Source organism: Dasypus novemcinctus, chromosome 12 (assembly GCF_030445035.2).
Source record: "Dasypus novemcinctus isolate mDasNov1 chromosome 12, mDasNov1.1.hap2, whole genome shotgun sequence".
Taxonomy (NCBI): domain Eukaryota; kingdom Metazoa; phylum Chordata; class Mammalia; order Cingulata; family Dasypodidae; genus Dasypus; species Dasypus novemcinctus.
The window spans coordinates 68432068-68459711 of record NC_080684.1 but is presented as its reverse complement, the minus strand read 5'-3'; the positions used below and the strand labels follow the sequence as shown (position 1 = coordinate 68459711).

At 33.2% G+C, this 27644-nt stretch overlaps 1 protein-coding gene across 6 annotated transcripts in view; it reads right to left on the bottom strand.

Moving 5' to 3' along the window:
• Positions 1–27644, bottom strand: part of LRRIQ1 (leucine rich repeats and IQ motif containing 1) — a 258148-nt gene that overhangs the window by 158528 nt on the left and 71976 nt on the right. For all 6 annotated transcript variants that reach the window (XM_058308513.2, XM_058308508.2, XM_058308506.2 and 3 more), the window contains 4 exons: positions 14782–14975; positions 14151–14278; positions 9390–9463; positions 4564–4657 (listed from right to left, as the gene is read on the bottom strand). In XM_058308513.2, coding sequence (XP_058164496.1) covers positions 4564–4657; positions 9390–9463; positions 14151–14278; positions 14782–14975 — 490 coding nt within the window. The remainder of the gene's footprint in view (positions 1–4563; positions 4658–9389; positions 9464–14150; positions 14279–14781; positions 14976–27644) is intronic.

Here is a 27644-nt window from a genome sequence, read left to right as displayed (position 1 = left end):
AAATAACTATATTTGGTTTTTAATACTTAAGTTATGCTAATTAATATCTGCATGCTAGTTTCTCCATTTTAAAAAGTGAAGGAATTTACATATATATGTATTAGATATTTTCTTTAAATGTTATTATATATAAATTTTGATATGCCAAATCTCTAAACAAGAAGGCATCTGCACAATTTAGGATTATTTTTACTAATTATAATACTGGACCCCCCAATAATTGCTAATTTGGTCACATTTTGTTTGGTACTATTTGTCCATTTGTTAGGTACTATAGTTATACTGATTTTATAGAGGAAGAAACTGAGACATAGAAAGATGAAATTACTTGCATAAAGTCAAACAGCTAGTAAAGTTTATTCCCAAGGTCTGCATTACATATTCGCTATACCATAGTCCTTTCTCAATGACCACAGAATAAAGGATAATTTCTTTATCATAGCATACAAAGTCATTTACAATCTGACAATAACATATCATGTGAAGCAGTAGAGCTTATTGTTTAAATCTCAGGCTTTAGTACTCAAATCCCAACCCTGCTACTTATGTGCAGCTTAACTGGACAAACCACACAGTTATCTAAGCTTCAGTGAAAACATCTATAAAATTAGAATTACACAGAACACAACTTAGAGTACTTAGCCCATTCTCTGACAAACTGTAAATGTAGTAATGTAATTTCTTATTACTTTCCAATGGTATTTCCCAGTATTCCCATTTTACATCTGAACAACCTGATTTGTAAACAGTTCCTAACTACACCTTTCATATTCCCTCCATGCTTTTTCTTGAAGGGAATGTTTCCCACCAGAAGGGCTTTTTTCTTTTAATTTGACATTAAACCATAGCAAACTTTCAAGGTTTAATTCAAAGTCTACAGCCTCAGTGAAGGCAGTTCTCATCATGTTAAATTAAAGTGATTTCTCCAAATTTCTGAACCATATATTTTGCCTACAACTTTTATCTGACACATATTGTATTAAGTATTAGCATCTGGTATTAAGAGTTAAGAGCACAGGCTTTGGAGCCAGATTGCATTGGTTTGAAGCCTGGCTCTTCCATTTGCTAGCTGTGGGATCTAGGACAAGTTATTTCACCTTTTTGAAACAATTTCTTCAACTATAAAATGAGGATACTCTATAGTTGGTATTTATTATTTAATATTAGGCATATTGTAAGGATTGAAGGAAGATACAGTAAATGTTGGACACAAAGTAAATGCTATGTTAGGAGTAGCTATCATTTTTTTAATGGCTATCATTTTAGCGCATAAACTATACATCCCTAATAAGATTAGGGATTATGTGTGATATTGAATTTCTCTTTATAATGTCCAACATGTTAGGACACTGGCTAAATAATGTCGGAGTCCACTAAATAATTGGTGATTGATTAAGAACAAGTATTGATTAAGAACCCACGCACAGTTTGGTTAGTCTGGTAATATAATATTGTATAGTATGTGTGCACATGCTACCATGTACCAGGGATTGTTCTAAACCTAATTATGTGTATTATACCATTAAATTTGCACAATTATGCAGGAAATAAGTACTGCTATTATCCTTATTTTACAGGTGAGGGTTCAGAGACACTAGAAAGTTGTTACCTTCCCCAAACACACAGGATGGATCAGGGCCAGGAGCCCTTATTTGAAAACCCTGATTCCCAAGTTTAGTGTGCATTAGAAGCACCCAAAGGACTTATGTAACAGACATTACTGGGCAACCCATGCCTAGTTTCTGATTTAGTAGGTTTGGACAGTGTCCAGAAGTTTGCATCTCCAGTAGGTTTTCAGGTGATGCTGCTGTGGTTGGTCCAGACACACACTTTGAGAACAACTGCACTAGGTTACACTCTTTTCTCTATACTATGCAACTTGCAGTACATTTGCAAACAGACATTTCTAAACTGAAAGTTGACGATTTCTGTTCTAAAATTTGGGCACACACTTTGAAGACCACTGCATTGGGTTATGCTATTTTCTCTATGTTAAACAACTGAAAGTACACTTGTAAATGGAAATTTCTAAATTGAAAGTTCTCAAGTTTTCTTATAAAATATGTGGGCACAAACTTGCAAGACTATGCTGCACTGGAGTACACTCTTTTCTCTATACTACACTTCTAAATATTAAAAACTGACATGAGATACTTAGCTTTCAAGAAGAAAGAAAGAAAAACAGACTTTTCTATAATAGGTAACTCTTCTATAATACAAAAGTTATTTTAAAAAGTTGCAGATAACAGGTATTGGGCTGGGCATAAAAACGCTATCTACGTTTTGCTCATTAACATTGTATTTTCACTACCTGATCAAATTGATAAGATTTGCTGACTTTATCCAAACTCTAGGGATCCTGAGGCCTGAGACAGATTTTCCTACCTGGATTTTAGTAAATGTTTGCCCTTCCCTAAACTTAGCTGGTTTCCAAATTTATCTTGCTAAATCAGATTACCAGTCCTAGGCACCTTGGCTTGCTCTGTCTTGATGTACTCTGGCATGATACAAATGATAAATGTACCATAAATCATGTTAAACCATCTCATAAAAATGTAAGCTACTGGGCATAAAACAGGAGTTTAGGCCAAAATCATCACCAATACTAGAAAATTCCCAAGTGGATATATGCAAATTTGTTCAGTATTCTGGGATATAATTCACCTGGATCTTGATGTAAGAGTAATGATCTTAGCATGTATGACAGAAAACCACTCGAGGTCAGAGGAAAGATCCAGAGGAGAGCAAAAGGCACAACAATTCCAAGATCCCACCTAGAGCTGGGAATAGTTTCCACCAGGCAGTCGAAAAGGCACATAATATAAGAGTCATCAGAGTGAATGATCAGAAGTTGATGGGGCTAAATTAACATTAGTCTACATGTTTTTCAGAACTTTCCTAACAGTGTTTAAAAGCAAGTCTTGAAAAGACCCATCTAATTCCAAGTAACTTAGCTACTGCATACCAGACCAAAAAAATAGTTGCTATCTAGGGAAATGGACTTTGGCCCAGTGGTTAGGGCGTCCGTCTACCATATGGGAGGTCCGCGGTTCAAACCCCGGGCCTCCTCCACCCGTGTGGAGCTGGCCATGCGCAGTGCTGATGCGCGCAAGGAGTGCCGTGCCACGCAAGGGTGTCCCCCGCGTGGGGGAGCCCCCACGCGCAAGGAGTGCGCCCGTGAGGAAAGCCGCCCAGCGTGAAAAGAAAGTGCAGCCTGCCCAGGAATGGCGCCACCCACACTTCCTGTGCCGCTGACGACAATAGAAGCGGACAAAGAAACAAAAGCAGACAAAGAAACAAGACGCAACAAATAGACACCAAGAACAGACAACCAGGGGAGGGGGGGAAATTAAATAAATAAGTAAATCTTTAAAAAAAAAAAAAAGTTGCTATCTAAAGATACAAAAAACATTTAAGCAGTCAACAATGTAAAGTTACAAATGTACAGAATACAAATTTGCCAGACATATAAATAAGCAAGGAAATATGATCCAAATCAGAAGAAAAATAATAGGAATAGACCCATAAGCAATAAGAGATGATGGAACTAGGAAAAAGGATTCTAAAAGAGCTATTATAAATATTTTCCATATGTTCAAGAAGGTCCAGGAAAACATGACCATAGTTAGGAAAGATATTAAATATATTTTAAAAAGACATGATGATACTTTTAGAGATGAAAAACACAATATCTCAAATGAAAAGATCCTCTGGGTGGCATTAAAAGCAGAGTAGATACTTAAGAAAATATCAGAGAACTTCAAGGCATAACAATAGAAACTGTTCAGGGTGAAGCACAGAAAAAAAAATGAGAAATAAGGAACAGCAATTTTATTTTTTTTGCAATATAGAGTGTTCTAACATTAGTATAACTGGAGTTCTAAAGAGGAGATAATAACAGGGAAGAGGCCAGAAAAACGTTTGAAATATATAATGGCCAATATTTTCAAAATTTTATAAAAAATATAAATCCTCAGATCCAAGAGATTCAATAAACCCTAAACATAATAAGGAGATAGAGAGGATATCTTAGAAGCATTGAAAAAAGGAGAAAGAATAATAAGAAATCCAGTAGAAATCTTGATAGAAACTATGAAAGCCATAAAGACTTTTTTTAAAAAAGTACTAGGATGGGAACTACCTGCAAAAGGACATGAGGTAACGTTTTTGGCTGAACGAAATGTACAGTATCTTGATTGTGATTTTTTCACATAGCTGTATATTTTATCAAAACTCAACACATTACATACTTTAAATTGATTAAGTTTAGTAAGTATAACTTATCACAAAAACTTGATTATAAAAAAGGATGCTTGTCAGTTTGGGAGGAAAGGTGTTAGCATAGTATAAGAGTATTGGATTAGTGAGCATTTTTTCTAAGAAGAAAATTCCTAAACACAATTTTTTTTTTTGGTTTACATCTAGTTACTCATTATTTCAAAGAGAGGCATGAATTTACACATGCATACTTTTTAACAGACAGTATATGTAGAAAATTTTTCATCAAATTGTGCTTTCTGCAACTATAATAAAGGATGTACATGGCATGCAGAATGTTTTTACCTCCAATTTATTTCTTGAAGAAGTGGGTTTCCAGTGAGAGACAATTCACGAATAGAATAGCATGCATCAAAACATCTTATGGCACTTGTAAGATCTACAGAAAGTAAACAATTATCAAAGTTATCAAAGACAAAGAAAAAAAACCATAAATCAATGACCTATTAACTGTATAGCCATTAAAGAAAAAAATACAAATAACATTTTCTGAAGAACACTATCTCATTTTTAAAGGAGACTCTATTAAGAACTCAGGCTCTGTAGTCAAAATATCTGTTTCTGCCATTTAGGAGTTGTGTGAATTTATGCAAATCATATAACTACTTGAAGATTCAACTTATCTCATAGGGTGCAGATTAATCAAGATTATGTATTTAAAGACCTTAAAACAGTTTTGGGAAGATTGTAAGTACACAATCTCAAGAAGTGAAACCTAAAGTAAAGGATAAATAGAAAAACTATACCTAAGTTAATTACATGGCTCTATTATACTTTCAAAAGAAAAAAAAATAGGTCAATCTAGGATACACAATGGATTAATTTATAAATTTAACTGCTCTTCCACAGAAAACCTTAAAATTGGACAATATGCCTCAAGCATTGAATACCTTGCAGTACAAGACCAACTTTGAAAGAAAGGCCACATACAAGGAGAGCTTGACCAGCGCTCTATTACACTAGTTTTCTCCCTGAGAGCACTTCACTGTTGAGTAACAATAAGGTGGAGCCTAAGCAAAGCAGCTATTTTGCTGAGATAAGAGGCAATGATAAAAACTGTAGGATACTATAGCAATTGGAATTTGTAGTGAAAAGTATTGAGAAGAAGCTGTGTCTGGGTGGGAGGGAAGAAGTCTGTGCAAGAATTAAACATGAGTCCTTTGACAAGTACATAGGTAAAGACTCTTCAAAACCAAGCTGAGATCACCAGAGTTAAATGATGAAAATATCATGTATTAATAGCAATGAAAGACACTGTAATTGCAGATCAGCCAGAGTTAGGACTACCTGAGCATCTCAGAGATTCAGCTACAATCCAGAAAGACTATTCAATAGGAATGAAGACCATACCCTGGGTTGAGCTGAAAATCAAAATGTCCTGTTCTAACAGAAAATGAAGCTAATCCTGAAAGAAACATAATTAACCACCTGTTATTTAACTGACTGCCAGGAACAAAACAAAACAAAACAAAACAAAACCTTAGTGTCTTTTAAAAGAAGAAAAACAACATCCATCTTCACTAAACTGTATTATCTACAAAGTTTAACGTATAGTTAAATATACTAGACACATGAAGAAATAGGAAAATATGATCTGTAGTTTACAGAAAAGCAATTAAAGCAAAACCAAATGTTAGACATAGCAGATAAGGAATTTAAAGATGCTGCTGGGAAACGGACTTTGGCCCAGTGGTTAGGGCGTCCGTCTACCATATGGGAGGTCCGCGGTTCAAACCCCGGGCCTCTTGACCCGTGTGGAGCTGGCCATGCGCAGCGCTGATGCGCCGCAAGGAGTGCCGTGCCACGCAAGGGTGTCCCCAGTGTGGGGGAGCCCCACGCGCAAGGAGTACACCCGTGAGGAGAGCCACCCAGCGTGAAAAGAAAGAGCAGCCTGCCCAGGAATGGCGCCGCCCACACTTCCTGTGCCGCTGACAACAGAAGCGGACAAAGAAACAAGACGCAGCAAATAGACACCAAGAACAGACAACCAGGGGAGGGGGGGAAATTAAATAAATAAATAAATCTTTTAAATAAATAAATAAATAAATAAATAATAAAAAAACATAAAAAAAAAATAAAGATGCTGTTATAAATATATTGAAGGAGTTAAAGTACTTTTATAATAAATGAACAGTTAGGGAACCTAAGGAGATAAATGAAAATATTAGAAGACACTAACAATAAGGTATTTAGAAAAAGTCCAAATGTTTGGAAATTAAACAACACACTGCTAAACAAGCCACGGGTAGAAAGAAAAATTCTGATAGAATTTAGAAAATATTTTTAATTGAATGATAATGAAAATACAACATATTAAAATTTGTGGGATGCAAATATAGCAGTGCTTAGAGGTTTAAATTGCTTACATGAAAATAAGAAAAGTTTAAAAATCAATTACCTATGTTTACACTAAAAGAAGCTGGGAAAAGATTAGCATATTAAATTTAAAGTAAATAAAAGACAGCAAATAATAAAAGGAAGAAAGCAATAAAATAGAAAAGAGACAAAAAATAGGGAAAAACAACAAACCAAAGGTGTTTCTTCAAAATAAGTAATAAAGCATATAGAGACTTAGCAAGCCTGATTCAAAGATACACAAATTACCAATAAAGGAATGAAAGAGAGGACATCATGACATCCTATAACCATTCAAATGATAATAAATAAGTTCACTTGAGAATTTAAATGAAACGGACAAATTCCTTGAAAATGCAGGCTAAAAATGAAATATAGAAAGTCTCAATAGGCTTATAGCTATTTTAAAATACAATATATAATTAAAAAATTTTACACAAAACTCTAGGCAATAATGGTTTTAGAGAGGAATTCTCTCAGATATTTAATGAAAAGTTAATACCAATCTCATGTGAACTCTTTCAGAAAAATAGAGGAGGAAACATTTCCCAAATGACTTTCTGAAGGCAGCATAGTCCTAATATGAAAACCAGACAAGGACATTGCCAGAAAAGAAAATTACAGACTAGGTTCTGGATTGTTTAAGACTCACTCTTAATCAATTGATTTCTGACAATACCAAAAGTAATTCATTAGTGGTAAAAGCCTGTTCAACAAATGGTACTCAAACAACTGGATATGTACATGGGAAAAAAAATGAACACAACCCCCTATCCCACAGTAATCATAAAAATTAATTAATAGATCATAGACTTAAATGTAAAGGCTAAAAAGATAGAACTTCTAGAAGTGAGCATAGAAATAAATCTCATAATAAGGGTAGAAACATATTTATTAGAAAGGACAATCCAGCAATAACTATAAAATGTTTGATAAATTGTTTTCGTCAAAATGTAAAACTTCTGCTTATCTGAAGATGCCATTAATAAAATAATGTTTTAAAGGCAAAACAGAGGATGGGAGAAAATATTTGCAAAATATATCTGACAAAGCATTCTATCTAGAATATACCAAGAACTTGTACAAATCAATAAAAAAGGCAAATAACCAAATTTTTAATATGGGTAAATACTTAAATAGAAACCACAAAGGAAGACATACAAATCACCAATAAGTACATACAAAGAGATCAACATTATTATCATTATTATTCATCAGGGAGATGCAAATTAAATCATATCACAAGGAAATACTAAATGTCCTCTAGAATGAACCAACTGTAACTCTCATACATTGCTTTTGGGGCTATAAAATGTTACAACTGCCTTGTAAAACAATTAGTCAGTTTCTCATAAAGTTATACAGACTCCTCATTTACCAAACAATTGCATTTTCATGCACTTATGCAAGAGAAATGAAAGCACGTCAAAAAATGATTTTTAGGAGAATTTTTATAGTAACTTTATATTCACAGAAGCTCTAAAGTATAAACAACCCAAATATCTATAAGCTGGAAAATAGATAAACAATGGCAGTATATTGATACAGTTTATTCAGCAATAAAAAGAAAAGAGCTACTGATCTAAACAACATGGAGGAATCTCATTTGAATACTGAACAAAAAAGCTGGAGGCAAGGAAAATATACTGTTTGATACCATTAATATAAAGATGTAGAACAAGTAAAGTTAATCTATGGTGATGAATTAGGACTGTGGTTGTATCTATGAGGCAAAATTGTAGGGAATCATAAAAATAATAGTGAACCAAGTCAATTCATCATTCTTTAATTCAATACATATACTTTCTTTTTTTAGGTTTGAAAACTTTATTTGCATATTTTTAAAATTGTACATTCCAATAATACACTTTTTAAAATGGGAATCTTACTATGTTAGGATTCAATGAATTAGATAAGTTTGTTTACTCATCTTCATGGGCTATTTATTTTTAGGTAACATATATATTAATTTCATGTAAAAATATAATTGTAACTTTTACCAATGTCTGCCAGAAACATTTGGAAGTAACATGGTTTTAAAAGTGGAAAGGAAACTTTTTTTTTTCCTTCCAAATACACCTTATTCTAGCTGACCTCTTGGCCCCAAGGCCTAGCTCTGGTTACCTGGCTCTATATTGTGGAAATTCAAATAGACAGAGAGTTCTGAAATTCTGATGTGGAATTTATCAGTGAGACTCATGGAAATTGTGTCTCACTAATAAAGTCATGTTTAATTCTTGCACAGACTTCCACATACACATGGAAATTAGGGACAACGGTGGCTTAGTAAAGCTCAAACTAAAAATTTTAATGCAATATCAAGTCCAAGGCCATGGTCGAGTTCTTAAAGGAAAGCTGTGCGGCCAGATTCTCAGAGGATGTCTGCCCTGCTTTTACTGTTTGCTACAAAAATTCCCAAACCACAAAACTGAACCTTTTAGAATCATTTAGTGGTGGGGAAGCTTTGGCGCTTTCAATTTCCGGAAAAGAATAGGAAAAGAGTAAAACAAGACCCAGAATGAAGTAAGACTAGGGTGTGTCAGGTGGGACAGGAACTCTGAGGAGATTTCTCATAGGTATATCAACATAAGGTAAGAAAACTTTTAATATAATTATTGCAGCAAGCTTTATTGCCTGAATGTAGTTTCGTAAATTTCATTGACACATCTAATAGATTTAAAACCACTCTTTATGGCATATGGAACAGAAACTCAAAAGCCTATTTTTTTTAAAATTATGTAGTATTTCAAACTTACCAGAGAGACAATTGTTGCTGACATCCAGTTTTTCTAAAGAAACAAAATGAAGAAGTGGTACAATTTCTGTCAAACTGAAAACAAAAAAAATAGAATTCTTGAAATTTTAAATTGGAATTTATTATTAATTTAAACACATAACAATATTAACATTTATTATTGGAATTTATTTAAAAGGTAGTTGTTATAGGATTCTGAAGTATTCTACAGTGGAAGATTTCTACTCATTTTTTAAAAGAAATTATCAAGAAATTGCCAATTTCAATAGCAAATTTTACAGACTTTGATATGTACCTCTTATTTAAACAAAATAAATGGCATTTTTTTGGTTGTTGCTATTTGTAAAAGGCCATATTTACAGAGAATTTATATTTATCCAATATTTTTCCCTTGGCTCAATCACATAGCTTAAGCTATTAAGGTAAAAACCTAAAATCACTTATTTTCACTTTTCAGCAGAATAACTGATGGGGGTATTAGTTTGTTTGTTTTTAATTTAAAATGTTTTGCTTACTATATGGAAAGTACTATTAAGCATTGTAAATTCTCAAAGTTACATTAGGATTATTTGTAAATTTGAAATATGTTCACTATAGACAATGAATCAAAAGAACATAATATAAATGTTTTACATCAAGAAATAGACTTAAATTTACTGGAAATACATCAGTATTTAAAGCATCTATTCTTAACATTAATACATGCATATCAAAATTCTAATAATAATTAGTTTTCTTAGTACTTTTAAGTTTTTATCACTTCCTAAGTTACGAGTTGTCACTAAGAACCCATATTTTTTAAAAGGTAGCAATTTATTGTCCACTTCTTTTGTGTTCTTGCATTTTATACTGGCCCTCCAGTTATCCTGGCAGAGTTCATTTTTTTTCCTTTATTTCTACCAATTTCCTATAATTTTAAAAAAACTACTACTATTCTGTGAGCAGCCTTCAGAGTAACATTATGACAGGAGGCCTCATGGGGTTTGGCATAAAACTAACCTTTGTATTGAACTTGACTCGTTTCTTGTACTGTCCTGTTCTGCATTAGCAGAGAGAGAAAAGATACTACTGATGAAAAAAAAAAATAGACTAAATAATGAGTTTGGAAGAAGATCCTTGTAAATGTAGCCAATTCTAAGTACAATACAACCATTCATAATAAATCTACACAGTACCATTTCTTCCAAACAGCTTCCAGGGGAGGAAAAGCAAGGTAATACAAGGAAAAAAAAAAAAACAATAAAAGAATGACCATTACATTTATAATTCATCATTATTTTATTTTTGTATACACTCCTAAATACTAAAATTTACTGAACTGTCACCTGGACACTCAAAAGAAAGGGGAGGGGAGGGAGAAAGTAAAGAGGGGAAGGGAGGGGTAAGGGAAGGGAAGGGTCAAAAAATGATGCATGCTACAACTCTGAAGACATCATATTGAGTGAAATAAGCCAGACAGAAAAGTAAAAATATTGTTTAACCTCACTTATATGAAATAAGCAGATCATGCAAATTCATAGTCTAGAATATAGGATACCAAGGGCTGGATGGGGAACGGGGAGTTAATGGAAAAATGAAAAAGTTTTGACAATAGATAATGCAATGGAGGCATAATTTGTGAATGTAATCCACACCACTGAATTTTATATAAGAAAGTAGATACAAAGGGAACATTTAGGTACATAAGTTACCAGAAAAATAAAAACCATAGAAATGCACACCACAAAGAGTGAACCCTAATATAAACTATGATTTATAGTTAATACTATAATTATTATAATAATATATCATCAACTGTATCAAAGAACCAAACTAATGCAAAATGTTAATAGTGAAAATTGGGTATGAAACGGGGATGTATGTGGGACCCATACTCTAGTTTCTGCATGATTTTGCTGTAAACCTGCAACTGATCTAATAGAAATATATCTAATATTTTAAAAATCAATGACAATTCCCTTTGCAAAAATTAATCCAAGTAAATATCTGGTTTGAACAAATATTTTGTGAAAGTAAAATTTTATCTTTTCAGATAGCTGTGCTTACAGAATCATGTTCATTTTTTTTTTTGAAATTTTAATAAAGAAAACTAGCCATTCATTCACCTTTATGACTACTCATTAGAATGCTGGAAACCTAATAGTAGATCCTTTAAAAAAAAACAACTCTATAACTTTTCCTTTCACTGACATTCTGTGTATATTATTTCCAAGAAAATTCAAACCAGAAAGACAAAGGACATTAGTGAAAACCTAATACCATTTGACCTTGTCACATTAGCCCAAGGCATAAAAAAGATATAAATTTCAAAGACGACAAAAAGCAAAAGATTTGAACAATGAGCAGCCAATGGGTAATAGTTTCCATTTTCTGCTACTACTTTGAATCTCACTGGAAGTAGAAAGGCTTATGAAGCCAGAGTCTTCCAGTTAGAACTCTGCTGAGTCAAACTTAAAACATTCACATGTTCTAATGAAAATTTAAAACAGAAGTCAGGATGAAACAAGTATTTCAAACAATATGTAATAAATATCATTCTTTACATGTATTTCATTTGTTGGAAAAAAGCATATGGTCACCTAATATCTTCCTAGGGATGAAAATATCAAAAATTAGAAGAAAATTATGCACACGCTAAAGGCTATATGAACAACTGAAAATCCAAATATCACATTTATAGAAATTCTTCTCAGCTATGAATAATGTATCCACATATATTTTCTTTTGAATCATCATTAATCCTATAAAGTAGTGATTTACCCCCTTTATATGTCAGGAAATTGAGGTTCAGATTGTGGGAAGATAGTTGCTCACGGTCAAATGCCAGGTATGATATGGATCCAGAACTCAAACTCAGATATGATGACCTTGTGTTTTATTAAGGTCCAAACCTGACATGGTTCTGAAAATGTCAATGCACACATGAAAGCATAATGTAAGATGAGTAATTTCTACTGTTAATCATATTAAGCTTGTGAAAAATCCTAAGATTATGGATTGTTTTATACTGATGTTAGGAAATCATTTTACTACTCCATTTACTACTATGTCTAATTCTGTCTATAACAGTTCCATGGTGCCCTTAGAAATTGTAGAGTACATGCTGAAAAAAATTTGAGACCCACAAGAATTATTCAAATGTCAGTGACAGTACTACTCAAAAATTCAAAAGTGTATTATATAATCATTTAACTATTTTTGTGCATCTATATGCTTAAAAGATTGTTATTTCTTCTTAACGGTTCTTTGATGGTAAAGACCTATATTACTCATTTCTGTATAGCAGAAATAATACAACACTACCTCAATAGTCAAATGTTGTAAGGCTAGGCAAATACAATTATAAATAAGAAAAACTTAGATGAAGTATATTGCTATCAATTCTACAATAATTTTATGATATAGCTTACATAATTCCTAATCATATAAAATTGATATGAGCAATAAGTCTTATCTGACTGATGAGAAACAAGTCTATCAGTTAATATTCAGTTTAACTTTTACAAACAGAATGATTTAAATTGTCCAAGATATTAAAGGCATTATTTGGCAAATAATGTTCTTGATTTAAATATTTTCTAATCTTTTTAAGGATTGTTATATTCATTAATGTATCTTGAGACCCAATTCTATAAAATACACTAGATATGTCAATTACTGCATAATATGCCTTATGTGTTCACAACATAGCTGAATATTTCACTTTTAAATTGTATTTCTTGCCTGGGAATATTCTGAAAATGGCCCAAATTACTTAAACATTGTTACTTGATGGAGCTGACTCTAGGAATAAATGTCCTGTTTTTAAACAAAACGAACTTTCATAATTTAGATGTGATTAAAACAATTTGAGGGAATTTTAAATACCAATTAGTTCCCCATTTGTCAAATTTTAATAGGTGGAAGTTAAATCATTTAAGACATGTGCACAAAGGATAAATACTATTGCGCAAAGACTGGGAGGCAATTTTATATTTTGTGGAAAAATATGTAAAAATTGGGTTGTCCTTGTTTACTTCTTTTGCAAGAATTGTAAAATTCAAAAACGCAATTTTGCTAAAAGTGGTTCCTTTCTCCTACTCCATGTGCCTTTGATGAACAAATTAATCATATTAGAGTGAATAGGTCTCGATGAAATATTAAAAAGAGGGAGAAGTACACATATTATGCTCCTGTTTTGGTTTCAGACAGTTTTTCTCTGCAAAGATCCAGATGTTTGGTGGTCTCAAATGAATCTTCTGTGGCAGGTACCCATTTTGATTTAATGTTAAGGTATTTTTTTAAGTGTTACTTTATATCCTTTGGGAAATCAAATTTAAATCAATCTTAACAGTTACAAAAAGACATGCAAGTTGAGAGCAGCTTAAAAATTGCTCTTCCAGGACTTAATAAGTACCATTTGAGAGAATGAGACATCCTTCTGAATTAAATTAACTACCTCCTGAATTTCCCAAGGACTATATTCTTTACAAATATAAACAAACCTGTCCAGAGAGATTTCTACAAGTGCATCTTTGAGAAGAAACAAAATGAGGATAAATTAACAAAGTTCTACAAACATTTTAGGGCATGTCAATACACTACATACATTTTTAAAATTTTATATAAAGTTATTTTTATGATTTATGTATTAATTTATTGTGGTATGCATTCATCAAAATTATTAGAAGTCTAACAGCTTTTATGGTAATTTAAGACCATCACACAATTATTTTAAGTAATTATTCACTGTATTTATTGTTTAAGCAAAATATATTATTACCTGTTTTGAGAGATAGTAAGATTTTGTAATAAAGGCAACCAGTATGAAGAAAAGGCTTCCACAGTTGAAATGCTGTTATCATCCAAATGTAATTCTCTTAATAAGACGTGATTTTCCAAAGATGGAAGCTATATTTAAATTTGATTCATTAGTTTACATTAAGCAATATTTCATCATTTAACCAAATTTTAAAATATAAAACCTACCCAAACAATTATTATATTGTAGTAAACTGCATAAGTCAAAATTTAATATAATAATTTTAGTATGAATAAAATTCCTAACAATTATCTTCATAATTTTTAACTTGTTTTTTATAAAAGATACTTCATGACAAATTAGAATTAGAATTTCCTGATTGATGAATGTGGTCCTACTTATATTCAGAAATATAATTGAAACATCATTATTTATTATAGTTTAGTACTAAGAAAAAACTAATTATATATTTTAGATTCTTAAAATATTCTGTTTAAGAATGCAGTAGTTCAAAATAAATTGGAAATAAATGCAGCTAAGCATGAAAGAACAAAGAAAATTATTTGAAATTACTTTAAAAATTCGCAGTTGATATTTCTATCAAAAGAATAATGTATTAATCACAGAAACCAAAATAATCTAAAACAATTACCTCACTTAGATAATTTCCCTGTAACTTCAAAATTTGGAGCAATCCACAATTTTCAATGCCCTCAACTTCCGTAAGATGATTATATGAACAATCCAGGTATATTATGGTAGGAGTATCACAAAGACCTTTTGTACTGATTAACTGATTGTGGTCCACAACTAGTTGCTGCAGGTTTTTCAAAGATTCTAAACCACCTGGAAGAAAATTTTTCCAAAACCACTTGTAACACAATCTTCCAGACTCTAAAGAAGAGTTGTACTTATTTTTTTTTTTAAATGACTGCACCTATACATTTCACAATACTTCTGATTACAATGAAAGTTTAGCTCAAATTGCTGGTTGAAATGTCTCATAAACTGTGTTATTATTCAAACTTGCACTTGGGGGATATATTTTTGAATAACAAATAATTATCAAAGGAAAAGTAAAAAAATACTAAAAGGCATACATTGAGCACTGAATATTTTTGTTTTCAAATGATAATGGAGCAAGGAGAGCAGAAGGAATTGATTTTAAAAACAGCATTTAATCAGTTTCAGGGTCTTTGAATTTTTGGTCAAGACTGCAACTGTAATGTTAGCATGTCATTTTCCTACCATTGAAATATCACCTTAGATTCCCAAATGAAGTAGATATAACCATATCAGAACCAATTAAATATTAGCATATTCTACAGGTATTTCAAGACTCATAAGTGGCCTCATTTTTGCCCATTTGAACTTTACAATCAACATGATACTACCTAAAAAAATATTAAAAGAGGTTTAGAAACCATAGCCCGATCACTGTAAGAAAGAAACTGAGAAAGTTGTTTAAAAGGCCAACAGGGGTTAACATTGGAAAGAGATGCGGATGAAGTCTGTAAGAGGTTTATGGAAGATAAATATCTAGAAAATGTTCTTTAGTTTGGATATTGGACTACATGTTCTCCGTAGCACTATCATATGAAATAGCAATTATAGACTTGAAAGTGGAAATAAAGTTTAAGGTCTCTAGCACAAAAAGGCAGAAGGTCTTAGGATTCTGCATATGGGAGTCACTGAAATGTAACTGAAAAATCTAGCTTTATTTTGATTTTATAGTTAAACCCCCACAAAATATTTTTTAAATTGAATGTTGAAGTATAAATGAACTAATTTACCAAAAATTTATTTGATAATAAATTGAATTGGACAATATTCAAAAGATGCAAAAGTTTGTATAAAAATTAACAACTGAAATTTATGTGATAAATTCACCCTGGAGGAATTTAAAGCATTTAGCCCAAGTTTTTTCTCTGGAGTATATATTGTAATTTACAGGGAATAAAAAGGTAAAACAGTGTGCTTCTATAGTAAATGGAGAAATAAAAGGAAAAATCAATAACATTATCAAGACCTCATAGGAAAATTTATTTCTGCATCATATTTGTAAAAATCCAAATAATGTTATATTTAGGATTAAAGTGTACTGTAAAAATATTTCGTATATTCTAAGAAACTACATTTTAAAATTATAGTAAGTCTAATAGTTTGAGCTAAATAAATCAACTTAATTTTATGGATGATTATTTCTCATTAAAAAAGTAAAAATAAATTAGGTTACAATGAGAAATAAAGTATACATTATCAAAGGTAAGAGAGCAAATGCATTGCAGACTTGTTGAAAAAAGGGAGACGGATATCTAAATCAGCCAGTAATCATATTTAGTAAAATTTTTATCTAGGATAAATGTACTGGTGTTTTCCTGTAAGGGAAAACAGAAATTGTGAATTAGAGAAAACTATTATCTGGTGTTATCAGGAAATGAATTGTCCTGCACACTAAGTAACAACAGATCAATTATATTATCAATTTCAAGGGATTAGATACAGCATATTACCCATAATAATAAATATACATTGGCTATAATGTAACTTAAAGTTTGCTGTAATAGAAATCCTAGAAGTCTAATATGTCTCATAATCATATTTTAAAAACATCAATTAACACACTGAAGCAAATAAAGGGCATTCCAGGTGGCAGGAAATGCCAATTAATATACATTAATCATTGTGCAAAAAATGTTTTTTTACTAAATACTGAAATGTCTTTAGCAATCTATTTTCATAGGCTCTATAGTTTTAGACACTACGCACATTGCTCTTGTTTTTCGGAGCTAATCTGAAATAGATTTTCCAGTAACTTATTTAAAATAGGTAATGCATTTGTGAAACATTTCATGGAACACCTGAGAAAAGAACCAAGAATGAAACCCTAGGTTACACACCAAGGAAAGTTAAAGGATTTAAAGTGGAGGTTGAACAGAATCAGCAGATAAAGTAGTAAAAGAACTGGAGAAGAATTACGTTACAAGAGAAAAGTCAAACAAAATTCTGAGATAGAGAGTAGTCAGTCAGAATAAAAATAAAATAACTATATACACTTTATAATATAAAGCATTTCTTTATATTAAATTTTATATGGCCCACATGATCAGGCAAAGTTGACAAAAGAGGAAAAAGGCCACTGCTTTGGTAGTGATGAAGCAGTGATTCCACTAGTGGCATAAGAATGGAAACCACACTGCACTAGAAGTGGAGAAAATTAGTTTAGACTACTTTAAAGGTTTTTTAAAAATATAATTGAGAGAAAGTCCTCCAAAGTTCATAAAATGGCTTACAAGGTCCTATGTGATGTGTCTCTCATTACCTCTCTGAACTCATTCTCTACTACCATCTCCATCCCTTAAAAATGATCTCCTTGCTGTTCCTTGCACATGCTAGACATGCTTCCCCATATAGGGTTGTTTATTTTAGGAACAACTATCAGCATGCAACATATTAGGCTAGGAAGAATTAAATAAAGCTCATTAATTAATTTCAAAATGTAAAAGACACTGACTTTTAATCAATACACAGAGAAGGGAAGATGGCACTATTCAACAATCAATTGTTGCCCATCTCAAAGAATAACTATGCTTTCAAGCCTCTGACTAATGAGGAATATTTAAACTAGCCTTTCTACTTAAAGCAATCCATTATAGAATAGTACCCACACAACTCTAAACTAGTATACTGAGGTGTACTTGCACCACTATTTGATAATCAAAGAAATGTGAATAAGTTAAATATTCTTAAATAAGGCAGGAGTTAAAAAATTTATGGTATATCCATAAAATGAATATAAATAATTTTCAATATGATGTATTTAAATGGAAGGATGTCCATGATAAATTATTTGTGTAAAGACTAAGTTGCATACATAGGCTTTTAGCTACTGGACATACATACCTAAATATAAATCTATATATCTATCTTTGGATTGCATGGGGTAAGGACTGGAATGATACATAAGTAATGGTTAATAGTGGGTATTCTGGCAAAATAAGTGAAAGAAGTTATAAGAAGATAGATAAAGCTTCACTGTTTATATTATATATTTCTCTATTGCTTGAATCTTTAAATGAAAATGTATTCCTGGTGCAATATTTTTAAGTAATACATAATTGAATAAAGGTTAGACTAAGTATGAAGAAAACTTTTATTCTATATTTAATCCTAACCACGAAGTAGGAAAAAAGCTTGAGAAAATCAGATGCTATTATCAATTATAAGGGTTGGTTATAGTAAAATAGAAGAAATGTATTTAGGAAGGAAGACATATTTGGATTTAATATGAAAGATTTAAAAGAAATTGAGTGATAGGTAAAAAAGAGACTTGGTCTGATAACTCTAAAACACAGGCCTAAATATAAGACAAGAGGAAGGGTTAAGTTTCAGAAAAGCAAATTTTGACTATATAATTTAAAAATCAGCCTAATGAGAAAAAGGGAAGGCATCTAATATTGTATCAACTGAAGCCTGCCAATAACCATTTAAGTAGGATTGGAAACATATATGTCAGCATCACTGAATCTTGAGATGATGGCAGTCCTAGTTGACAGCTTGAGAGCAACCTCCTGAGAGATGCTGAGTCAAAATCACCCAACTAAGTAACTCCCAGATTTCTGACCCACAGACAATGAGAAGTAATAAGTTTTGTTGTTTTAAACTGCTAAGATTTGGAATAACATGCTTCACAACCATATATAACTAACACAGTAAGGATTCTATTATGAAGAAAACATAACTCAAGAAAAAAGAAAATGTTGTGAATAAATGCTCTTAGTTATAAAGAATATTTTAAACTTAATATAACAAGAACTCAAAGATATTAAAATGGAAGTATAGAAACAAATGGACCAAAATAACACCATAAGAGAACTAATAAATAATTTATAAACAACATTGTACAGAATGAAGAGCTTAAGATAGAATTTCCCTCAAAGAGATAATCACACTGACATTAAAGTATGAAGAAGCAGAAAAGGAAGAAAAATAGACAAGATTAAATCAATGAAAGAAATAATAATCAGCATGAAATATAGACAAAGACAACCAAAATATGCATGACTGAAATATATACCCCAAACAAAAAGCTTTCAAATACATAGACCAAACCAAAAAATTTTCAAATATGTAAAAAAATCTATTTTCCAGAAATGAAACTGTAACTTAACCAGCGGTTTGAAAAAGATTAAGTTCCAAGAAAAGTTTATGTGAATTTATCGGCAATAAGATGTTTATTTGTAGTTTCCAGTTAAGAACAAAGAAAATACTACTGGGTATCCAGACAGAAACCAGTTATGATGAGAGAAAACTCAAATAAGCTTCAAGGTTTGCCAAAGTAACACGCAATACCACATATACAATGGAGAAAAGTCTACAAAGTAGGAAGAAAAAGAAACTGTGACCTAAAAATAGAATGCATAGCTCCAATCCAATTAAAGTAATAATAAAGCAACTGATAGCCATCCTTAAATGTGAAGGAATTCAGGGACAGAGCATCCATTAGACCATCTTTTAAAAATAAGACTTAAAAAAGCTATGAAGCCAGACAAGCAAAAGAGGTAAGCAGCTGTAAAAAGAAATGTTGCTGAGCCATTTTCATGCAGAGCTAATGAGGTTATAGGACATATGAATGGGATAGGAAATGTCATAAATCATGATATGAATAATAACAAAAATTGTAAGGGAGGAACTTTCAGGAACATGGTGTTGGAGTAGGGTGACAGGGCTCAACTCTCTTACAAAAACAACAGGGAAGCACAAAAAGCTGTCTGAAGGAGCTGCTGCACATCATCCAGGAGCGATAAGGACAGAGAGATGAAGAGGAAGAGCAAAAACCATGAGTTACTAGCCCCTGCTGCTTAAATGGCACTCATCACCTGCCCCCCACTCCCCAAGGTGAAAAGCCTGGGTAAAATCCTTAGCTCACTGCAGCCAAATGAGAGGGGAAAAGATGTCTTCCTCCTTGCGAGGCGAGAGGGTGTGACAGAGGGCAGAGAGTCTGTGAGTCTGGCCAGCACAGCATATTTTGATTTAGGCTCTGACCAGACCAGAACCACCCTTGAGTAGAGGTTGAAACAGACACCTCTGAGGAAACATTTGTCAAAGACTACCAGCTGCTGGCAGGCTGGGAAACTGCAATAAGTAAAATAGCTTTTTGGAGTTTCTTGTGTCCAGGCACTCTTAGATCTGGTCTGTGCCCCATTGGTGGGTCTGTGGACAAGTTTTAATAAGCTGGGAAACTATAAAGATTTAGAATAAGCCAAACCAAAAATCAAAGAGCTGTGAAACACAATCTCTAGGCAAGACAGAGAAATTGACTGTCAAGTAAATTCACCAAAATAATCAGATGCCTAGATATCAGCCAAAAATATAAGCCACTGAAGAAATAGGAATTTATGGCCAAGTGAAAGGATCAAATTAAAAATCCTGGCAAGCTGCAGCAGTGCTCCAGAATGTATTTGCCAGGTGCAGTTGATGTGCCACAATGATGGAAGAGGTTGTTGAAGTGAGAGGGGTGAGGTTGGTGGCGTGGGGGGTATATGAGGAACTCATATTTTTTGAATGTAATATTCAAAGAAAATAAAGAAAAAAAAAGACAACTGATCATTGATGTTCACATAAATCCCCTAAATCAATTCAGGGAGTTGAAGGAAAATATGTTTCAATAAAGGAGAAAAAGAAAACACTGGGTGAGCATAAAGAACAATTTCAAAGCTTGCAAAGAAAAGTCACAGACTTTATGGGAATGAAAAGCATAATGGATTTAAAACACATTAGGGGCATATAATAGCAGATTTGAATTTGTAGAGGGCAGAATTAGTGAACTGGAGGACAGAAAATCTGAATTTGAAAAGACTAGAGAACAGAAGGAGAAAATAATGGGAGAAAATGTAACAGGGTCTCAGGGAATTGAATGACAACATGACGTGCAAAATCAGAGGTAATCTAGGAGTCCTAGGATAACAGAAAAGGGACAGAAAAATGTTTGAGAAAATAATGACCAAAAACTTTCCAACCATTATGAAAGACATAAATAACAATATCCAATGACAATGAACCCCAAACTGAATATATCTGAATAGACCTATTCCAAGACAGCTACTATTCAGAATGTCAAATACTAGAGATCAAGAGAAGATTCTGAAAGCATCAAGAGAAAAGCAATGCATCACATTTAAGGGAAACTCAATAACACTGTGCTGATCTCTTATCAGAAACCATGGAAGCGAGAAGGCAGTGGTAGAATGTATTTAAGATATAGAAAGAGACAAACTGCCAAGCCAAGGTTTATCCAACAAAACTGTCCTTCAAAAATGAGGGTGACAAACAAATAGAATTGAGAGGATTTTACCAAAAGACTAGATTTACAAGAGATACTAAAGGAAGTGCTATAGCCTGAAAAAAAAAGACAAGAGTGAGAGAGTGGGAGAAGAGTATAGAAATGAAGATTACTAGGAAGGGTAAATTAAAGGATAAAAATATACAGACAATAGTCCAAAGACACAGAAACCCAAAGGACAAAATGGATGAAATAAGTAATGCCTTCACAGTAATATCATTGAATGTTAATGGATTGAACTCCCCAATCAGAAGACATATGGGAGGGAGTTTGCCAGGGCATGTACATAGGGTACATAAAAATATTTGGATATTTTCATAGTGGTTTCACTTACAAATGACAACCTAGCCAGGGGAGGTCTGTCACATTCCCCAATGGAACAGCAACAATCCCCAAGTGTAATGGCAAAGACCAATAAAGATGGATGGTCCAACAATGAGCTCTTGATGCTGATGGCTATGATTATGAGCCTGTGATCCTGAAATATGAACTAGGCCTAGAGCTGCAGAGTGCCTAAGAGTTACCTCCTGAGAGCCTCCATGTTGCTCAAATGTGGCCACTCTCTAAGCCAAACTCAGCATGTAAATGCATTACAGCACCCCCCCGCCCCCCCCCCACCAGCGTGGGACATGATTCCTGGGGATGAGCCTCTGTGGTGCCAAGGGATTACTATCAAGCACCAGGTGATGATGTAACTAGAAAAAGACCTTGAATAAAAGAGTCAACTCAGACCAGCAGAATAACTCAGCCTACATGTAATATCAGGAGTTAAAAACTGCTTTATGTCTTTGGATAAAAGGAGGGAAATGGAAAGGAAAATTAGTTTATATGGCTATGAGTTTCCAAAAAAGAGTCAGGAGGTCATTAGGGGGTAATGCTTACGCACGCCTCAGCAGGTTCCCAGAGACAACCAAAGTAGACAGAAGCCCAGGTACCAGTTCTCCTGAGGGCTACAGAGACCCACAGGTTCTACTGTCATGGCAGATGGCTCTGGAGTTCAGTGCCATGTCAGCTGGCCCTACTTTGGAGTTTGTGTTCCTGAGTGTGATGGAGTTGGACTCAGATATGACCTCTCTACACATGCCTCTTTTGTTACTTTTACCAGACCTGTGGTTGGTACTGGGGTTGGTGTAAACTCAGGAGACCTGAATCTCTGGACTCTCCATATGACAGCCAGGCCCTCAGCCTCAGCAGACTTGCAACTCCTACTCTCTAATTTATTAGACTTACCCTGGCCAGCTAACAGAGAGGTGAAGAAGGTCAACCACCACACCAGGGAGCCAAGAGTGCCTACAGCTGCAAGTAAGAGAATTGCATCCATCATCCATGTGGAATCTAAGCCCCCTCTTGATATAGAGGGGGAGTGGACATAGCCATCGCAGGGTCCACAGGATGGAGGAATAGAGTATGGATTAGAGTGGACTTACTGATATTCTACTATGGAACTATTGTGATTAGTAATGGAAGAAACTGTAGCATTGATGTGGAGAAAGTGGCCACGGTAGCTGCTGAGGTTAGGGAGAGGGAAGAAGAGATATGATGTGGGGCATTTTCAGGACTTGGAGTTGTCCTGGGTGGTACTGCAGGGATAGATGCTGGACATTGTATGTCCTGCCATGGCCCATTGCATGGACTGAGGGAGAGTGTAAACTACAATGTAAACCACTATCCATGTGGTGCAGCGGTACTCCAAAATGTGTTCACCAAATGCAATGAATGTGCCATGATGATGAAAGAGGTTGTTGATGTGGGAGGAGTGGGTTAAGGGGGTTGAGGGGTACATGGGGACTTCATATTTTTTTAATGTAATATTTAAAAAAAAAAGAAGACATAGACTGGCAGAATGGATAAAAAATATATAAGCAATCCTATATTCTGTCTATAAGAGACTCACCTTAGATGTAAGGACACAATCAGGTTGAAAGTGAAAGCTGGAAAAAGATATCCATGCAATTTGTAACCAAAAATATCTTAAGTAGAGTGCTAATAACAAATTAGATATTAAATACAAAACTCTTATAAGATATGGAGAGGTCCTTACATATTAATAAAAGGGGCAACTCACCAAGAAGAAATAATAAATATTTATGCACCTAATTTGGGCACTGCAAAATACAATGGCAAACTGAAGGGAGAAAGAGACGTCTCTACAATAATAGTTGGAGATTTCAATACACCACTCTCAGCACTGGGTAGAACATCTGGTCAGAGGATAAATAAGGAAACAGAGAGATTGAAAATTATGACAAAATACAACACCCTTTCTTGATAAAAACACTCCAAAAGATAGGAATAGAAGGAAGCTTTCTCAACATGGTAAAATGCATATATGAAAAACTCACAGCTAACATTGCACTCAACGATGAAAGACTGAAAACTTTTCCACTGATATCAGGAATAAGACAAGGATGCCCACTATCACTGGTATTCAATATTGTGCTAGGAGTTCTAGCAGGGCAAATAGGCAAGAAAAAGAAATAAAAAGCCCTCAAATAGGAAAGAAAGAAATAAAACTTTCACTATTTGCAGATGATATGATCCTACACATAGAAAGTCCCAAATAATCAATAACAAGGCTACTAGAACTAATAAACAAATTCAGCAAAGTGGCAGGATACAAGAATAATAGGTAAAAATGAGTAGTGTCTATATATTACTAGTGAACAATCTGAAGAGGAAGTCAGAAAAAAAGTCCCATTTACAATAGCAATTAAAATAATAAAATATTTAGGAATAAACTTAACCAAGGACATAAAGGACCTGTACTCAGAAAACTACAAAACATAGCTAAAAGAAACCAAAGAAGACCTACATAAATGGAAAGACATCCCGTGTTCATGCGTCAGAAAAATAAATATCATTAAGATGCAATTTCTATCTAAACTATTTACAGATTCAATGCAACCCCAATAAAAATTCCAACAGCCTTTTTTAAAAAATAGAAATTGAAAAGACAGTTATCAAATGTATTTGGAAAAGTAAGGGGTCCCAAATAGCCAACCAAAAATATCTTTAAAAAGAAGAATGAAGTTGAAGGACTCTCACTTTCTGACTTTAAAGCATATTACTTAGCTACAGGTCATACATATAGCATGGTACTGGCATAAAGATAGACATATTGATCAATGGAAATGAATTGAGAACTCAGAAATAGACCTTCATATCAGAGTCAAGTGCTTTTTTTATAAGGCTAGGAAACCCACCCAGCTGGGTCAGAACAGTCTATTCAGTAAATGAGGCTAGAAAAATGGGATATCCATAGCTAAAAGAAAGGAGGAGGTCCCTTGTTTCTGATCTTATATAAAATTTAACTCAAAATGGACAACAGACCTAAATATAAAAGCAAGAACCATAAAACTCCTAGAAGTAAATGTAGTGAAATATCTTCAGGTCTTATGGGAGGTAGTGGTTTCGTAAATCCTACACCCAACACACAAACAAGAAAAGAAAAAGTAAATAAATGGGATTTTCTCAAAATTAAACACTTATGTGCTTCAAATGACTTTGTTAAGAAAGTGAAAGGTAGCCTACTCATTGGGAGAAAATCTTTAGAAACCACATACTAACAAGGATTTGATCTCCATGTTATATAAAGCAAGCATGCAACTCAACAATAAAAAGACAAGCAACCCAATTTAAAAATGGGCAAAAGATTTGAGCCATTCTTTTTGACCATGAAAAAGCACATGAAAAAGCTCAACACCTCTAGCTATTAGGGAAATGCAGATGAAAACTAAAATGAGATATCATTTCATGCCTTACAGAATGGCTATTATGAAAAAAACCCAGAAAACAACAAGTGCTGGAGTGGATGTGGAGAAATGTGGGAATGTAAAATGGAGCAGCCTCTGTAGAATACAGTTTTGTGGTTCCTCAGGAAGATAAATACACATCATAGATCCAGCAATCCTGCTACTAGTATTATATTCAGAAGAACTAAGGGCAAGGATGTGAATAGACATATGCACACAGATGTTCGTAGTGGCATTATTCACAATTCCTAAAAGATGGAAACAACCCAAGTGTCCATCAAACGATGAATGGAAAAGCAAAATGTGGTATACACATATGATGTAATACTGTTTGGTGATAAGAAGAAATTGACTTGGGATGCCCATGACAACATGGATTAACCTAGAGAACATTATGTTGAGTGAAATAAGCCAGACACAAAAGGACAAATATTGCATCATCTCACTAGTATGAACTAAACTCATGGAGTAAAATTATAGAGTAGAGGTTCCTAGGAGATAGTATGTGTGTTGAGAAGGGGGAGTTGATGCTGAATGTACACAGGTTTAATGAGGGGGATTGTAAATGTGGGGAAATGGTTAGAGTTGATGTTACCATATCATAGTGAGTATAATTAACACTGCTGATTTATAAATGTGATCATGGCTGAAAGGGGTAGTCTAGGAAAGTTAATGTCATTTGAAAGAAATCTAGATGACAATGTAGGGACTAAATAACTGATTCTGGTGGTGGATAATGACTGTGGTTAATAGTACAAATACAGGAATGTTCCTCTATTCAAGGTATTAAGAATATGGGGATACATGAGAAAAATACCATCTAACATATAGTTTATAGTTAACAGTAATATTGTAATATTTTTACAGCATTGGCAAAGCAGGTACTATATCAATGCTAAGGTTCAAATAAGCGGAGGATATAAAAGGAAAAGGGATTTTCCCTTTTGGTGTAATGAAAACCTTCTGAAATGGACTGAGCTGATGATAGCACAACTGAGGGTACACTTTGGATGGACTGTACAAGGCAGGGACCATATAACACAGGAAACCCCATGGTGAATGATGGGCTGTGGTTAACAGTACAAATATGAAAATGACCTCTCATGAACTATAACAAATATACAATACTATTACATGGTGTTAATAATAGGATGGTTTGTGGGAAAAATACACCAAATATAAGTTTTGGACTACAGATAGCAGTGATTTTATAATGATGTTCTTTCATCATTGGTAACAAGTGTGTTACAACAATGTAAGGTTTTAGTGGTGGACAGACGCATGGGAATCCTGTATGGTATGCATGATTTGTTAATTCACAATTTCTCAAATTAAAAAAATAAAAATTGTAAGGGGAAAAGGAGATTGGAGAAGGTGTACATGTTCTAATTTACTCTATTTTTTAAAAAGAAGAGCTAATAGATATTATCTAAAATAGATTAATTAAAAGCAAATATCTTCATAAATTGCTAAAAAAAAGTGACAAAATTGGAATGAGGCTGGGCAGAAGAGGTAAAAGAAAGTATAAATCTGTAACTGTGACAACTGAAAGAAAGTGTAAATGTGATAACTGTATCATCTTTAATAAAAGGAAGCCAATGCATAGTTTAAAATTTTGAAACCAAGTCATTTTCATGTACTTTTCTGCTCTATTGTTTAAAAATTCCCTTGTGAGTTTTTAAAGGCTGTGTACCATCTTAGTAAACTGTCTATAGGAAAATTAGTTGAAAATGAATGTTTTCAACTAGAATTCATATATGGATGATTTTTTGTCCCCATAAGATTATTTTATAATACTTTAATGTATTTACAACAATTTCCCACTTTATAAATCATTGAAATCTTAAAATGTAAAATTTATGTTCTATTATAGCAAAGATAGTGCTCTGGCTGCTCTGCCTCAAAAACATCACTAAAATGTTAAATGTTACCTTAATGAGAATATGATCTATATGCCTAGATCACTTCTCTTTATGTATGCCATAATAATAAAAGGTATATTAAATTTTCTTTGAAGGAACCAGTTAGGAAAAGTAGATGTCACTGGCTGAATAATTATTATCTATGTTCACTGCCAATAATTCCTTATTTTCATTAACTCTTGTTTTTCATATAATATGCCTACTTCATATATAAGGATATTTTATTTACTATTTTACATTTCTTGTTCCTCAGAGATCTCTAGATTTATATTCAGGTGTTTACTACAGTTTCATTTTCTTAATAGAGGTATGTGACTTTTTTCCAATTTCTGAAATAATGGGCATAGGTATGTTATATATTTACACATAGAAACCAATTATATTTTCCACATTTCCACAACAAATATATAAACTTAACTTTTCCACTTATAGCTTTACTTATGATATATAACTCACTAGAGAGTTGTTCTTCTATTTCCAGAACTATGATGAGTACTCT